This window comes from Mixophyes fleayi, chromosome 5 (assembly GCF_038048845.1).
Source record: "Mixophyes fleayi isolate aMixFle1 chromosome 5, aMixFle1.hap1, whole genome shotgun sequence".
NCBI classification, from domain to species: domain Eukaryota; kingdom Metazoa; phylum Chordata; class Amphibia; order Anura; family Limnodynastidae; genus Mixophyes; species Mixophyes fleayi.
In genome coordinates this window covers 278,122,146-278,140,795 of record NC_134406.1, presented here as the reverse complement: position 1 = coordinate 278,140,795, position 18,650 = coordinate 278,122,146, and the positions used below count along the sequence as shown (strand labels likewise).

Here is an 18,650-nt window from a genome sequence, read left to right as displayed (position 1 = left end):
CACTGCACCGGGTTACACCTAATACACTGTATCCGCCTCACACACTGCACCAGGTTACACCTAATACACTGTATCCTCCTACACACTGCACCAGGTTACACCTAGTACACTGTATCCACCTCACACTGCACCGGGTTACACCTAATACACTGTATCCACCTACACACTGCACCGGGTTACACCTAATACACTGTATCCACTTCACACACTGCACCGGGTTACACCTAATACACTGTATCCACCTACACGCTGCACTGGGTTACACCTAATACACTGTATCCACCTCACACTGCACCGGGTTACACCTAATACACTGTATCTGCCTCACACACTGCACCAGGTTACACCTAATACACTGTATCCACCTACACACTGCACCGGGTTACACCTAATACACTGTATCCGCCTCACACACTGCACCAGGTTACACCTAATACACTGTATCTGCCTCACACACTGCACCGGGTTACACCTAATACACTGTATCCTCCTACACACTGCACCGGGTTACACCTAATACACTGTATCCACCTACACACTGCACCGGGTTACACCTAATACACTGTATCCTCCTACACACTGCACCGGGTTACACCTAATACACTGTATCCGCCTCACACACTGCACCGGGTTACACCTAATACACTGTATCCTCCTGACACACTGCACCGGGTTACACCTAATACACTGTATCCACCTACACACTGCACCGGGTTACACCTAATACACTGTATCCGCCTCACACACTGCACCAGGTTACACCTAATACACTGTATCCACCTACACACTGCACCGGGTTACACCTAATACAGTGTATCCGCCTCACACACTGCACCGGGTTACACCTAATACACTGTATCTGCCTCACACACTGCACCGGGTTACACCTAATACACTGTATCCTCCTACACACTGCACCGGGTTACACCTAATACACTGTATCCACCTACACACTGCACCGGGTTACACCTAATACACTGTATCCTCCTACACACTGCACCGGGTTACACCTAATACACTGTATCCGCCTCACACACTGCACCGGGTTACACCTAATACACTGTATCCTTCTGACACACTGCACCGGGTTACACCTAATACACTGTATCCACCTACACACTGCACCGGGTTACACCTAATACACTGTATCCGCCTCACACACTGCACCAGGTTACACCTAATACACTGTATCCACCTACACACTGCACCGGGTTACACCTAATACAGTGTATCCGCCTCACACACTGCACCGGGTTACACCTAATACACTGTATCCACCTCACACACTGCACCGGGTTACACCTAATACACTGTATCCACCTCACACTGCACCGGGTTACACCTAATACACTGTATCCGCCTCACACACTGCACAAAGTTACACCTAATACACTGTATCCACCTATACACTGCACCAAGTTACACCTAATACACTGTATCCGCCTCACACACTGCACTGGGTTACACCTAATACACTGTATCCGCCTCACACACTGCACCAGGTTACACCTAATACACTGTATCCGCTTCACACACTGCACAAAGTTACACCTAATACACTGTATCCACCTACACACTGCACCAAGTTACACCTAATACACTGTATCCGCCTCACACACTGCACCGGGTTACACCTAATACACTGTATCCGCCTCACACACTGCACCAGGTTACATCGGGTTACACCTAATACACTGTATCCACCTACACACTGCACCGGGTTACACGGGGTTACACCTAATACACTGTATCTGCCTCACACACTGCACCAAGTTACACCTAATACACTGTATCCACCTACACACTGCAGCGGGTTACACCTAATACACTGTATCCGCCTCACACACTGCACCGGGTTACACCTAATACACTGTATCCGCCTCACACACTGCACCAGGTTACACCTAATACACTGTATCCACCTCACACACTGCACCGGGTTACACCTAATACACTGTATCCGCCTCACACACTGCACCAGGTTACACCTAATACACTGTATCCGCCTCACACACTGCACCGGGTTACACCTAATACACTGTATCCGCCTCACACTGCACCAGGTTACACCTAATACACTGTATCCGCCTCACACACTGCACCGGGTTACACCTAATACACTGTATCCGCCTCACACTGCACCAGGTTACACCTAATACACTGTATCCGCCTCACACACTGCACAGAGTATACTGAGATCTCAGCTTTTGCATTTTCTATTCTCACGATATCCTGGGTTTCTCGGTTTAGGTTGCCCCAGTGCTGAGAAATGGAGACGTCACTCCCAGGATGGAGAGTTCTGTGAACGGACCTGTCAGGAAGTATTTGAAGAACCATGGAGGAATTGTAGTACCGGGGGAGCAGGTGGATGCATATGTGAGGCTGGGATGTATCGGAGCAGCACAGGGAGGTGTGTTAGCCCTGCTTATTGTGAGTGTGAACATGAAGGACAGATCTACCAGGTACGTAACCCCGCACCCCCGTACCCGTCATCTTCACGTCTCCGTCCATCAGAACTTCTGATTTTAGCGATTCTGTCCTATCCTCAGATATCAGTAACTTTCATCTTTGTGAAATAAATAATTTAAACTGCTTCTTACCATAGAAAATCCTTTCCCCATCTCCTCAGGCACCACAGTAATGAGTAACTGACTTATATAGAGGGACGATATTGGAAGCTATTCACTATTAATGATGTTGTGTTTAGAGTAGGAGACAGCAAGAGTCACATTCAGAGAGAACAGTGTAAGACGCCGTAAAGGAGGTCGATATATCCCAGTCACTTATAAAGAAAATGGTGATAACTTGTCAGTGCCAGAAAGATGTCAGTGTAGAATTAAAGATACAAAACAACAGGAGGACAAGAGACCTCTGGGTTAAATGTATCAATCCTTCTAATAAAGAAAGTTGAAGTGTTACCAATAGCAACCAATCAGATACTAGCTATCATATATCTGGTGCATTGTAGAAGATGATAGCTAGCATCTGATTGGTTGCTCTGGGTACCACCTCCACTTTTTCTTTTTAGACAGTTTGATATATTTACCGACTAGTGGGAGATTCACTAACAGTCGATTTTGCAGAACTTCCTGGTTTTTGGCGCTTTGTTGCTGCTATTTGTAAACTCTACGAATGTACTGAAATCCAAAACATACATCAGAGCAGATTTAAAACCGCAATCCCAATTTTTATAAATGGAAGGTAGACGTCACTTCATGTATAAAGCAAACGACAAAGGAGTTTTTTTATTAATAAAAGAAAATCGTGGTGCGACAGGTGACCTCGCTCACACTGCTTGGTGGGTGTCTGAAAAAACCCTCACCCCAACACCAAGAGAGTGCTGAGTAACATTGAGCCCGCCGGTGAGTGCAAGCTCTTGTGCTACTACAGTGCATAATTGTATAATACTTGTAATGCCACATAAACAGGACAAACTCCAACAGTATAACCACTTGAGGCACTACCATTAGGAGTGCTTGTAAAGAGATTATGTGCCTCTAAATTAAAGTGCCTCACACCTCCCTATACACAATGCTGTTGGAATTCTACCACCACGTTCCTGTGTGTGGTTCTGTCATTCTGCATCTAAATATATTCCCACCTCCTAGTGGCTGTGAGGATACCGGGTTTAACGTAATCTTCTGCTCCGCACAGCTGGCCGGTACCTACCCAAGGTTCAAAATCACCCAGGCAAATATCCAAAATAAAATAAATAGGTTCATTTAACAAAATGGTAGCACCAAACAGCAATAAACATATTTAAATAATAACTTTTAACACTACAGACTGGTACAGACAACATGCAGAGTATAAAACATCTCACCAGTATCCTTTTCACTCTCAGGGACTGCTGTCTATCCATCCATCTTCCTGAGTCACTGTCACTCCGCTTATAGTGGACACACAGCTCCCCAAGACCTGGAGAGGTCAATCAGGACAACGGCAGTACTCCAGGGACTGATTGTCCCTTTCCTGTCAGGGCAGGGATTAATATATCTCAACGCCAGCCTGACTTCAGCTATCACTGGGTAGTGAATGGCAATTTACTGTTCTCTGGGGTTGGTATTTAAAGACAGAAATGACCTTAGTTGGAGTTCCAGGACCTGTCTGATTGGTCCTTTTTTGCGTTTACCTTTTCACAGATAGCAGATTATTTGCTCCTGATACAATTAGCGACAGGTATTGTTCTGTGGCTACACAGCAGAAGTTGTTTAAACAAGTAAGGCTACAGTCCAGAGACATTACATTTAAATATATAATGCAGTGATCTATCTGTTGACCTTTTCCCTATGCTCACACACACACACACACACACACACACACCTAAACCCCCCCCCTGGTGTGATGTACATTCATACAGGACTGGTGGACAATAATCCTTTTGCCTAGGCTGAGACAATGGACTAGTCTGCAAGATAAGAACACCATGCCGGCAGACATTTTAACTACTTGCAAATAGAATATACACAAGTATAAATATGATTGACAAATATGGGGAACCAGAGGGCTAGAAGTATGTTTGTATAGTCCACAGCTTGTGAGAAACGAGGTACAGACTGGTTGAGGTGATATTAATACCTCGTTTCACCCCATTCCTCCCCCACTTTTTTAACCCATGCCCCAAGCAAACTTCCTCCCCCGAGTCCAAATTCTCTGGTCTAATCCACTGAATTGACCCGTCGGGGTGTCACCTGGGTCCGGGGGGATTGTAGGCCGCAGACTATAATTTCTGAGTTCCCCACCGATGTTCCAGGGTGTAGGGCCAAGCAAATCCCATGATGGAAGGGGCTGCTTGATTAAACAAGCATCAGAGGAAACAGTACATGTCAATATGTCCGGTGGCGCTACACAAATCTCAGCCACTGCAGTCACTGAGCAGCACTGGGGCAAACTCCAATAGCCCTATTTTTTTCTCCACTGGTCTGTATCTGGAACTCACAACCCCCAGCAAATCTGTGTGGGGAGACAGGGTCACCGAACAGCATCCTTCGCTGGCCCTTTCCACCCCCATACAAAATGCAGTGAAGGGCCCATAGGCATTAAAACTTTTAATTCCAGGGGAATGCAATGGATCTGCTGAAGTCCCATCACCCAATACATCCACTGACTGACCCTCCATGGATAATTCAATCAAGACCTGGGACTCCTTTTCTGACTCTTGTTTCTTGAAACTCACTGCCCCTCCCCAAACATCCAACACAATTCTGCTCAGTGTGTGTGTCAGGGGCAAACGCAGGATTTGAGGAAGGTGGGTTTCAACGGCACACCACCAGTGGGCGTGACCAGCGTGCATGGGGGCATGGCTACAATATTAGACAGTGCTAGGTAGCACTCCTACTCTTCCAAATACACGAGCAATGCTGTGTGCACTACTGTTAGGTGCAGGCAGCTCCCCCTTCATGAGCAGAGCAGTGTAAAGTGGGACATGCCTCCCAACTGTCCCTGTAGTCGGGACAAAGTCCTGACTGAGTGGGTCTGTCCTCAAACTCAGGACTGCCCCACCAGAATCAGGACAGTTGACAGTTGGCAGAATGTCCTGCTCTCAGCTACCTGTTCTTCCTCCTTTCAATACTTGTTGCTGCCGCTTGGGTCCTAAGCTCAGTTGTGCTTGTCTAGATCCTGGAATGTTGGGTTCCTGTTTGGAAATATAATAGGTACATTATAGAGAAATACCAGCAATGAGTGAATACAATAGTACTCCCTGTCTCTATGCAGTCCGACATTAAATCAAAACAATTCATGTTTTATTATTAGTGCCCCTTTCTTGTAACCAGCCCAACTGTAAAATAATTTTATTCACCTTTAATAAAAAGACTATTTCCCCCCAAACAACCCCAACATTAATTGTAATCACTTTTATTAAATAAACTTATTTCCTACCATACATTAAATAATTTGCATTCACTTTTAAGAAATCGCAATCCTGTTTCCAAAACTCTGCCACACATTTAATTAATAGAGCCCAAACCACCCCAACATTAAATTAATCATCCTACCCTACATTGATAAGCCTGCACCAACCCCACTATTAAATTAAATTGCCCCACCATCACCCCACAAACAAAATAACACCCATTAATTAGCCACTACCTACCTGACACACTACATTGCTATAAGCCCCGTTGTCAACACACACACACACTCTGACATCAGCACCTCTCACTCACCTTTAGGTGCACCTCTGCTGCATCCCTCCTCACTGCTCAGACAGGAGGTGAAGTGAGCACTTCCTGTCTGAGGCCAATCAGCAGCAGGCAGCCTCACGATTGGTTGCCAGTTGCTGCCACTGACCAACAATGATTTGATTGTCGGCCCCCCCCCCCCCCCCCCCTCCCTGCGGCACCTCTGCTCGCGCCCGCCTCCCACCCTTCCTCCGCTCGGGTGGGGGGGAAAAAAAAAAAGAGTCAGGCACACCAGGCAAAATCCCTAATGTTGGGGTGCTGGACCCCACAATCACTGTAATAAGGTGAACGGCATTAATTAGTGATCTGATGTTATTATTTATCATCCGTTACTGGAGCAGTTATGTAACAATGGGGTTTGTATTGTCTACAGCCGGGCACAGATTGGCAGGACGGATGTAACATGTGTCGCTGTGTGAATGGTATCGGAGTCTGCGCTGCCAGATGCCCTCCGCTGTATTGTGTAGAGGTAAGGACCAATTACTGGTGTAATAACAGGTCCCATATATCACACTGATACTGGGGTAATAACAGGTCCCATATATCACGCTGATACTGGGGTAATAACAGGTCCCATATATCACGCTGATACTGGGGTAATAACAGGTCCCATATATCACGCTGATACTGGGGTAATAACTGGTCCCATATATCACGCTGATACTGGGGTAATAACTGGTCCCATATATCACGCTGATACTGGGGTAATAACAGGTCCCATATATCACACTGTTACTGGGGTAATAACAGGTCCCATATATCACACTGATACTGGGGTAATAACAGGTCCCATATATCACACTGATACTGGGGTAATAACTGGTCCCATATATAACACTGATACTGGGGTAATAACAGGTCCCATATATCACACTGTTACTGGGGTAATAACAGGTCCCATATATCACACTGATACTAGGGTAATAACAGGTCCCATATATCACACTGTTACTGGGGTAATAACTGGTCCCATATATCACACTGATACTGGGGTAATAACAGGTCCCATATATCACACTAATACTGGGGTAATAACAGGTCCCATATATCATACTGATACTGGGGTAATAACAGGTCCCATATATCATACTGATACTGGGGTAATAACTGGTCCCATATATCACACTGATACTGGGGTAATAACAGGTCCCATATATCACACTGATACTGGGGTAATAACTGGTCCCATATATCACACTGATACTGGGGTAATAACAGGTCCCATATATAACACTGATACTGGGGTAATAACAGGTCCCATATATCACACTGATACTGGGGTAATAACAGGTCCCATATATCACACTGTTACTGGGGTAATAACTGGTCCCATATATCACACTGATACTGGGGTAATAACTGGTTCCATATATCACGCTGATACTGGTGTAATAACAGGTCCCATATATCACACTGATACTGGGGTAATAACAGGTCCCATATATCATACTGATACTGGGGTAATAACAGGTCCCATATATCACACTGATACTGGGGTAATAACAGGTCCCATATATCACACTGATACTGGGGTAATAACAGGTCCCATATATCACACTGATACTGGGGTAATAACAGGTCCCATATATCATACTGATACTGGGGTAATAACAGGTCCCATATATCATACTGATACTGGGGTAATAACTGGTCCCATATATCACACTGATACTGGGGTAATAACAGGTCCCATATATCACACTGTTACTGGGGTAATAACAGGTCCCATATATCACACTGATACTGGGGTAATAACAGGTCCCATATATCACACTGTTAATGGGGTAATAACTGGTCCCATATATCACACTGATACTGGGGTAATAACTGGTTCCATATATCACGCTGATACTGGTGTAATAACAGGTCCCATATATCACACTGATACTGGGGTAATAACAGGTCCCATATATCACACTGATACTGGGGTAATAACAGGTCCCATATATCACACTGATACTGGGGTAATAACTGGTCCCATATATCACACTGATACTGGAGTAATAACAGGTCCCATATATCACACTGATACTGGGGTAATAACTGGTCCCATATATCACACTGATACTGGGGTAATAACAGGTCCCATATATCACACTGATACTGGGGTAATAACTGGTTCCATATATCATACTGATACTGGGGTAATAACTGGTCCCATATATCACACTGAAACTGGGGTAATAACAGGTCCCATATATCACACTGTTACTGGGGTAATAACTGCTCCCATATATCACACTGATACTGGGGTAATAACAGGTCCCATATATCACACTGATACTGGGGTAATAACAGGTCCCATTTATCATACAGATACTGGGGTAATAACTGGTTCCATATATCACACTGTTACTGGGGTAATAACTGGTCCCATATATCCCACTGATACTGGGGTAATAACAGGTCCCATATATCACACTGTTACTGGGGTAATAACAGGTCCCATATATCATACTGATACTGGGGTAATAACAGGTCCCATATATCATACTGATACTGGGGTAATAACAGGTCCCATATATCATACTGATACTGGGGTAATAACTGGTCCCATATACCACACTGATACTGGGGTAATAACAGGTTCCATATATCACGCTGATACTGGGGTAATAACAGGTCCCATATATCACGCTGTTACTGGGGTAATAACTGGTTCCATATGTCACGCTGATACTGGGGTAATAACAGGTTCCATATATCACACTGATAACTGGGGTAATAACAGGTTCCATGTATCACACTGTTACTGGGGTAATAACTGGTCCCATATATCACACTGATACTGGGGTAATAACTGGTTCCATATATCATACTGATACTGGGGTAATAACTGGTTCCATATATCACGCTGATACTGGGGTAATAACTGGTTCCATATATCATACTGATACTGGGCTAATTACTTGCCCCATATATCATACTGATACTGGGGTAATAACTGGTTCCATATATCACGCTGATACTGGGGTAATAACTGGTCCCATATATCACACTGAAACTGGGGTAATAACAGGTCCCATATATCACACTGTTACTGGGGTAATAACTGGTTCCATATATCACACTGATACTGGGGTAATAACTGGTTCCATATATCACACTGTTACTGGGGTAATAACTGGTCCCATATATCACACTGAAACTGGGGTAATAACAGGTCCCATATATCACACTGTTACTGGGGTAATAACTGCTCCCATATATCACACTGATACTGGGGTAATAACAGGTCCCATATATCACACTGATACTGGGGTAATAACAGGTCCCATATATCATACTGATACTGGGGTAATAACTGGTTCCATATATCACACTGTTACTGGGGTAATAACTGGTCCCATATATCACACTGATACTGGGGTAATAACAGGTCCCATATATCACACTGATACTGGGGTAATAACAGGTCCCATATATCATACTGATACTGGGGTAATAACTGGTCCCATATACCACACTGATACTGGGGTAATAACAGGTTCCATATATCACGCTGATACTGGGGTAATAACAGGTCCCATATATCACGCTGTTACTGGGGTAATAACTGGTTCCATATGTCACGCTGATACTGGGGTAATAACAGGTTCCATATATCACGCTGATACTGGGGTAATAACAGGTTCCATATATCACACTGATAACTGGGGTAATAACAGGTTCCATGTATCACACTGTTACTGGGGTAATAACTGGTTCCATATATCATACTGATACTGGGGTAATAACTGGTTCCATATATCACGCTGATACTGGGGTAATAACTGGTTCCATATATCATACTGATACTGGGCTAATTACTGGTCCCATATATCATACTGATACTGGGGTAATAACTGGTCCCATATATCACACTGATACTAGAGTAATAACTTTTCTCAGATAATAGACTGGTACTAAATAAATAACTGGAATATGAACTGGATCTGTTGTGTATAATGACCTTCTTGCCCTCCACAGGGCGAGGTGAAAGTTCAGGAGCCAGGAGAATGTTGCCCTGTTTGCCGGAAAGAGATACAAGGTATGACATCTCTGACACGTGTGTGCATGTGTGTGTGATGTGTTGTAAAGTCTGTGTAACACCATGGCATAAACAGAGAACATCAGTCAGTCACTGGGGTGGCTTCCTCTATTCTAGGTGAGGGTCACTACAGTCACTGGGGAGGGTAATAATCAATGTCTTCTCTAAGACTGGTACTAGTGAAGTAACTTTTCTCAGGTAATAGACTGTGATTCTGACATTCCAGGTAGAATGAAGAAGAGTTGGAATGTCCGAGGTGGAGGAGACTCGGATGTAGCGGATGCGGGAGGGCTGGAATGTCGGAGGTTGAGGAGACCTGGATGTAGCGGATGTGGGAGGGCTGGAATGTCAGGGGTGGAGGAGACTCGGATGTAGAGGATGTGGGAGGGCTGGAATGTCAGGGGTGGAGGAGACCTGGATGTAGCGGATGTTTGAGGGCTGGAATGTCAGAGGTGAACGAGACCTGGATGTAGCGGATGCGGGAGGGCTGGAATGTCAGAGGTGGAGGAGACTCGGATGTAGAGGATGTGGGAGGGCTGGAATGTCAGGGGTGGAGGAGACCTGGATGTAGCGGATGTTGGAGGGCTGGAATGTCAGAGGTGAAGGAGACCTGGATGTAGCGGATGCGGGAGGGCTGGAATGTCAGGGGTGGAGGAGACTGGGATGTAGCGGATGTGGTAGGGCTCTAATGTCAGAGGTGGAGGAGACTCGGATGTAGCAGAAGTGGGAGGGCTGGAATGTCAGGGGTGGAGGAGACTCGGATGTAGCGGATGTGGGAGGGCTGGAATGTCAGGGGTGGAGGAGACTCGGATGTAGCGGATGTGGGAGGGCTCTAATGTCAGAGGTGGAGGAGACTCGGATGTAGCAGAAGTGGGAGGGCTGGAATGTCAGGGGTGGAGGAGACTCGGATGTAGTGGATGTGGGAGGGCTCTAATGTTAGATGTGGAGGAGATTCAGATGTACAGGATGTGGGAGGGCTGGAATATCAGAGGTGAATGAGACTTGGATGCGGGAGGGCTGGAATGTCAGAGGTGGAGGAGACTCAGATGTAGAGGATGCGGGAGGGCTGGAATGTCAGGGGTGGAGGAGACTTGGATGTAGAGGATGTGGGAGGGCTGGAATGTCAGAGGTGAAGGAGACTTGGATGTAGCGGATGCGGGAGGGCTGGAATGTCAGGGGTGGAGGAGACTGGGATGTGGGAGGGCTGGAATGTCAGAGGTGAAGGAGACTCGGATGTAGCGGATGTGGGAGGGCTGGAATGTCAGAGGTGGAGGAGACTCGGATGTAGCGGATGTGGGAGGGCTGGAATGTCAGAGGTGGAGGAGACTCGGATGTAGAGGATGTGGGAGGGCTGGAATGTCAGAGGTGAAGGAGACTTGGATGTAGCGGATGTGGGAGGGCTGGAATGTCAGAGGTGAAGGAGACTTGGATGTAGCGGATGCGGGAGGGCTGGAATGTCAGGGGTGGAGGAGACTCGGATGTAGCGGATGTGGGAGGGCTGGAATGTCAGGGGTGGAGGAGACTGGGATGTGGGAGGGCTGGAATGTCAGAGGTGAAGGAGACTTGGATGTAGCGGATGTGGGAGGGCTGGAATGTCAGGGGTGGAGGAGACTGGGATGTGGGAGGGCTGGAATGTCAGAGGTGAAGGAGACTTGGATGTAGCAGATGTGGGAGGGCTGGAATGTCAGGGGTGGAGGAGACTTGGATGTAGCGGATGTGGGAGGGCTGGAATGTCAGGGGTGGAGGAGACTGGGATGTGGGAGGGCTGGAATGTCAGAGGTGAAGGAGACTTGGATGTAGCAGATGTGGGAGGGCTGGAATGTCAGGGGTGGAGGAGACTCGGATGTAGAGGGCTGGAATCTGGGAAAGGGAGAGCTGGGTTTCTCTCTATTCCCATTGTCTAGTGTGTGATGGATTAGAGTGACCAGACATAAAGGATGTTGGACTTTAAATGTTATAATGAATCTCTCTCTACAGCTGACCGCTCCCCAGTTTGCAGTCTCCACAGAGAACTCAGGAACATCACCAAGGGCAGTTGTTACCTGGAAGATGTGGAGGTGACCTTCTGCCAGGGGCAGTGTCTGTCCTGGACCAATGTCCTTGCAGAGGTGAGTGGCCAGGGGGCTCATAGTCACAGTATAAGATGTGCTCTCGTTAACTCTCTGATAGCGAGAAGATATATTTTGTAATTATACATTTGTTTCCTGCGCTGTTCATCAATAAGTCCTAGTAAAAGTGAAAATATGGGTCATAAATTATGTTGTTTAACAGCTGTAAAGAAACATCTATGTTCTCAGTTCCATAGTAAGAGGCACAAGCTCAGGGGAGGGTCAGTGATCACAGGCAAAATAACAGAGGGAGGGATCAGTGATCACAGGCAGGATAACAGTGGGAGGGGTCAGTGATCATATGAAGGAAATGGGGAGGGTCAGTGATCACAGGCAGGATAAGGAGGAGGGGTCAGTGATTGCAGGCAGGATAAGGAGGAGGGGTCAGTGATCACAGGCAGGATAAGGAGGAGGGGTCAGTGATTATGTGCTGGATAAGGGGATAAGATTCCAAGGTAGGATGATCTTTTACAAACTAGAACATCCACCTGTATGTTGAGATTCCCTTCTCCTTCCCAGGAGCCGTACCTACAGACCGTGTGTGATTGCTGCAGCTACAGACTGGACCCCGAGAGCCCGGTGAAGATCCTGAATCTGCAATGTGAGGATGGTGAGGAGGAGCCGGTGGTCCTCCCTGTGATTCACAGCTGTGAGTGCAGCAGCTGTCAGGGTGAGTGTCTGACGTAGGACTACAGAGACGACATGCTGGGGGTAGTAGTAGTGCTTCCCCTGTCCGGTCAGTAGGCATACAGAGATGGCATGCTGGGTGTAGTAGTGCTTCCCCTGTCTGGTCAGTAGGAATACAGAGACGGCATGCTGGGGGTAGTAGTGCTTCCCCTGTCCGGTCAGTAGGAATACAGAGATGGCATGCTGGGGGTAGTAGTGCTTCCCCTGTCCGGTCAGTACAGAGACGGCAGTAGAAGTCCCCTCAATGTCCTGACTATGGTCCTTTAGTCAGTTCCAACTTTCCCTTCTTTCTATGAATATGCTGCTCATCCCCCCTGAGCTTTGTGTCTCATGTAATGGGCCTGAGGGGACTTCAGGGAACATATATATTATTTTATTGCTTTGTATGTGAATTTTCCTGAGTCTCAATAATAACATTTAATCAGAATGTGGAAAAGTGGCCCTGAACATAACTCTGATTATTGCGACGCCATAACACTTAGTGTACGAGCAATCGTCCCACTCCACACTTAGCGCTAACTCACCTGTACGCCGTGTCCCACACACTATTATAATCCTGTCATGTTTCTGTTGTTGCAGGTGGAGATTTCTCTAAGCGCTGACCCCTGGTGACACTGACCCCCGGCGACCCCTGATGACACTGACCCCTGGTGACACTGACCCCCGGTGAACCCTGCTGACCCCCGGTGACCCCTGCTGACCCTCTGGTGACACTGACCCCCGCTGAGACTTTATGCAACAAGTCTTATTTTTACTGGGCTAAAATATTGCTGCTGCGTAGAATGTTGTACTGTAAATAATCATAATAAAGAGTTTTTGTAACAAATGTCATCAATCGTTGGATTTATTACAGCAATGTGCAAAGTCTCCATGTTCCCTTAGAAGAAGCTGAGGTTCCAGACATGAGGTCTCCTTCCCACTTTTACTGTCTGTATAATGAGCTGATACTGAGCTGCGGCCTCATTCACAGAACGTGTTACTAGATGAATTCATATGAGAATATTCCAGCTTGTCCCTTGTTTGTATGACCAGCTCTGCATGAGCCGCAAACCATGTTGTCTTTATGGGGCGACTTTCAGAATATAACTCAGGGATAAAATGAATGTAGTGTTTGTAAAGGGTTCTTCTACGCTCAGTATCAGAATTATAGTTATGTGCTAGTGGCTTGTACCATATAGGTATAAATTATATACATATTATATACAGAACCTGCATCTGGAATTAGCTACCTCTCACAAACAGTACTCACCAGAACCTGTGTGCGTGTGTGGTGCGTGTGAAGTGTGTGTAATGTGTTTGTATCGTGTGTGACGTGTGTGTAATGCACCTGATGTGTTTGTACCGTGTGTAGGGCTTCCAAGAGGGAGGGGGAGGGGTACAAATTGCCCGGGCCCCGGGTACTGCCGACTGTTTTTTTATTTGGTTTTTTTACAACTATTTTTTTATGTTTTAATTTTTTTGTGGTGGGGTGGCTCCGCCCCGTTCGTTAGTGGGGGGAGCTGGGTAGTTAAAAAAACAACAATACATATACTCAGGTGATTTCGGCCCCAGCGTCCCTTCTACTTCCTCTCTGCTCTGTTCACACTGAATATCGGGCGTGACGTCATCAAGTCACACCCGACATTCAGTGAGGACCCAGACAGAAGACAGAAGAGAAGAGATTAAAATAGCCAATACAAAGGTAAGTAAAGGAGCGGAGACAGGCAGAAAAGCACAGTGTGAGGAAAAAGGGGGGGGGGAGGCGCAGTGTGAGGAAAAAGGGGGGGGGGGAGGCGCAGTGTGATTGAAAAGAGGGGGCAGCAGCATGGAGGGCGCAGTGTGAGCATAAGGGGGCACAGCGTGGTGATGAAGGGGCACAGTAATGTGTGTGTGATGGCACAGGGGCCTTGTGGCAATGTAGTGAGTGTGAGGTAGGTGGAGGCTAATTAATGGGTGCTATTTTGTTTGTGAGGCAATGGTGGGGCAATTTAATAGTGGGGGCTATTAATGTAAGATGGGGTGGTTTGGGGGCTGTTTGGGGAGAATAAGGTCTATTTATTAAATGTGACTGAATTATTTAGTGTCAGTGACGGTTGCTGGAAATAGGTATATTTCTGAAATGTAAATACTATTAATTTATTGCTGGGGCTGTTTGGAGGTTGGGAAATAGTTTTATTTATTAAATGGGAATACTATTATTTTAATGTTGGGACTGGAGAAAGGTATAATTATTAATCGTGGGTGTTATTGATTTATCGCTTGGGCTGGTTAGAATTTTCTACATTTACCCATTTTTTTCCAAATAGGGCCCCCAACATTCAAGGATCTAGAGAAGCTGTAACTAAAGAAACCTGCAGCCACAGGTGGTGAAAGTGACAAGAACAGGTAGGAGAGAGCAGGAGAGTGTGTGAAATGTTGTGATTCTAGTGGGACAATCCCAATTTTTGGTGACTGCTCTGCCCAATGTAAGGTACAGGCTAAGACTGTGAACTCTTTATATACACACTGCATTCTGTATATACTACACTATGGTGCTGGATGTCCTGAAAGTCAGGAGTGCACAAAAATGCAGGTTTATTTTCTTTAGGAGGGTGGCCACGCCCCAATGATGCATAACCACGCCCCAATGATGCATAACCACGCCCCAATGATGCATAGTCACGCCCTAATGATGCACAGCTACGCCCCAATGATGCATAGCCACGCCCTAGTGATGCATAGCCACACCCTAATGATGCATAGCCACGCCCCAATGATGCATAGCCACGCTCCCAATCGTATGAACACACCCACAGTCACCTTTGATTTTTTACCATGCTCAACTATAAGGGGGCCCCATGAAGCTGTTGTACTGGGGCCCTGAATTTCTCTTGGCAGCCCTGATTGTGTGTAACGTGTGTCACGTGTGTAACGTGTGTGACGTCTGTGTGGTGTGTGTGATGTGTGTAACGTCTGTGGATACATTCTGGAAAAGTCAGAGTTTTATTTCACACTTGCACAGAGCAGTTCATAGAACAATGATCATCTCATATTGTCAAGGCCAGAAGGAAGCTATAATATATCATACAGAAGATAAAATGTAAATCAAGGACGGCTTCTATATAGAACCCTCTATAGGTATCTTATAAGTCCTCCAGGTCCCTGCTGATTATTATAGCTGATATTACTATGTGTACTGGCAGCTAATAGGGGAAACATAAGGACCCCATATTTCTGTTCTATCATGTTATAGAATAACAGCTGGAAACCATGATAAATAAATGTTATACAATCACAGTAACATTCACCAATAAAGCGCCGTAATGGTGCAGAAGGAAAGCTTTTGTAGTCCTGTAATTCAGGCCCCCAGGTCCCACTTGTGGATATAGAGGGTCCCTGCTGAAACCCCAAACTGGACCAATCACAGTCATGAGAGAGTGAAGATGCTCTGCCCTATGTAATACCTTTCATGTACAGCGCCACCTCCAGGTAACTAAGTGAACAGCACAAAGAAGAGATTTAACCTTCAAGTTCAAATCCCCTCTAATGTGGAAGTAGTAAAACCCATAAGTATAATATAACTGAGATGTAAGAACGTAACTGCTGGAAATATTGTAACTGTAACTACAATGCAATAATGTAACGGTCACTGACATGGAGCATTTACGACTGACTTACGGATTATACTATTTCCCTATGTAAGGAGGGGGCGGTATTTGCAGTTCCGCTATCTCACTGCTGGAACGCTCATATCTGCAGATACCGTTTGTGTTCATTGCTGACATTATAATATGGACACATGATTACACTCAGGTCCATAAATATTGGGACATCGACACAATTCTCATATTTTGGGCTCTATACACCACCACAATGGATCTGAAATGAAACTAACAAGATTTGCTTTAACTGCAGACTTTCAGCTTTAATTTGAGGGTATTTACATCCAAATCAGGTGACCGGTGTAGGAATTACAACGGTTTCTATATGTGCCTCCCACTTTTTAAGGGACCAAAAGTAATGGGACAAACTAAACAATCCTACATCAAACTTTCACTTTTTAATACTTTGTAGCAAATCCTTTGTCAATTACAGCCTGAAGTCTGGAAGGCATAGACATCACCAGACGCTGGGTTTCATCCCTGGTGATGCTCTGCCAGGCCTCTACTGCAAATGTCTTCAGTTCCTGCTTGTTCTAGGGGCATTTTCCCTTCAGTTTTGTCTTCAGCAAGTGAAATGCAGCTCAAGCGGATTCAGGTCAGGTGATTGACTTGGCCATTGCATAACATTCCACTTGTTAGCCTTAAAAAACTCTTTGGTTGCTTTTGCAGTATGCTTCGTGTCTTTGTCCATCTGCACTGTGAAGCGCCGTCCAATGAGTTCTGAAGCATTTGACTGAATATGAGCAGATATTATTGCCTGAAACACTTCAGAATTCATCCTGCTGCTTTTGTCAGCAGTCACATCATCAATAAATACAAGGGAACCAGTTCCATTGGCAGCCATACATGCCCACGCCATGACACTACCACCACCATGCTTCACTGATGAGGTGTTATGTTTTGGATCATGAGCAGTTCCTTTCCTTCTCCATACTCTTCTCTTCCCATCACTCTGGTACAAGTTGATCTTTGTCTCATCTGTCCACAGGATGTTGTCCAGAACTGTAATGGCTTTTTTAGATGTTTGCCAAACTCTAATCTGGTCTTCCTGTTTTTGTGGCTCACAAATGGTTTACATCTTGTGGTGAACCCTCTATATTCACTGTTGTGAAGTCTTCTCTTGATTGTTGACTTTGACACATATACACCTACCTCCTGGAGAGTCTTCTTGATTTGGCCAACTGTTGGGGTTTTTCTTCATCAGGCAAAATAATTCTTCTGTCATCCACCACAGTTGTTTTCCGTGGTCTTTTGGTATTGCTGAACTCTCCGGTGCGTTCTTTCTTTTTAAGAATGTTCCAAACAGTTGATTTGGTCACACCTAATGTTTTTGCCGTCTCTCTGATGGCTTTGTTTTGATTTTTCAGCCTAATGGTGGGTTGCTTCACTGATAGTGACAGCTCTTTGGACCTCATATTGAGAGTCGACAGCAACAGATTCCAAATGCAAATGTCACACCTAGAATCAACTCCAGACCTTTTACCTGCTTAATTGATGATGAAATAACGAGGGAATAGCCCACACATGTTCATGAAATAGGTTTTGAGTCGATTGTCCCATTACTTTTGGTTCTGTAAAAAGTGGGAGTCACATATAGAAACCGTTGTAATTCCTACATCCTTCACCTGATTTTCAAATCCATTGTGGTGGTGTATAGAGCCCAAAATATGAGAATTGTGTCGATGTCCCAATATTTATGGACCTGACTGTAGATCTTGTCAAAGACAGATAAATCATTATATATATTCTAATATACACAGTGAGTCTGATTCATTGAGGGACGTAAAAGGCCATTTGTGCAAATATTCTGCACAATTACTCTGCGCATTCCCAGAACCGGACCATACTCCACAGAAAGCAGAGTGCAAAGGGCCCTTACTACAGTCTACAATATCAGGGACAGAACGTGGAGGGGACTGGGCGTACACACGTAGTGAGTGTACAGTAAGGGTGTATGCCCGTAGTCAGTGTACAGCAGTGGTTCCCAAACTTTTGCAGTTCGCAGCACCCTTAGAGTCTCCCC

General features: G+C 45.6%; 1 protein-coding gene across 1 annotated transcript in view; it reads left to right on the top strand.

Annotated features, from left to right (window-relative positions):
• The window catches only part of LOC142159549 (SCO-spondin-like), a 180,619-nt gene extending 166,781 nt beyond the window's left edge, over positions 1 to 13,838 (top strand). Inside the window, exons 114-119 of the mRNA XM_075214441.1 lie at positions 2,251 to 2,462; positions 6,556 to 6,651; positions 10,152 to 10,212; positions 12,190 to 12,320; positions 12,840 to 12,990; positions 13,587 to 13,838. Coding sequence (XP_075070542.1) covers positions 2,251 to 2,462; positions 6,556 to 6,651; positions 10,152 to 10,212; positions 12,190 to 12,320; positions 12,840 to 12,990; positions 13,587 to 13,609 — 674 coding nt within the window. The 3' untranslated portion in view covers positions 13,610 to 13,838. The remainder of the gene's footprint in view (positions 1 to 2,250; positions 2,463 to 6,555; positions 6,652 to 10,151; positions 10,213 to 12,189; positions 12,321 to 12,839; positions 12,991 to 13,586) is intronic.
• Positions 13,839 to 18,650: the final 4,812 nt, after the last annotated feature.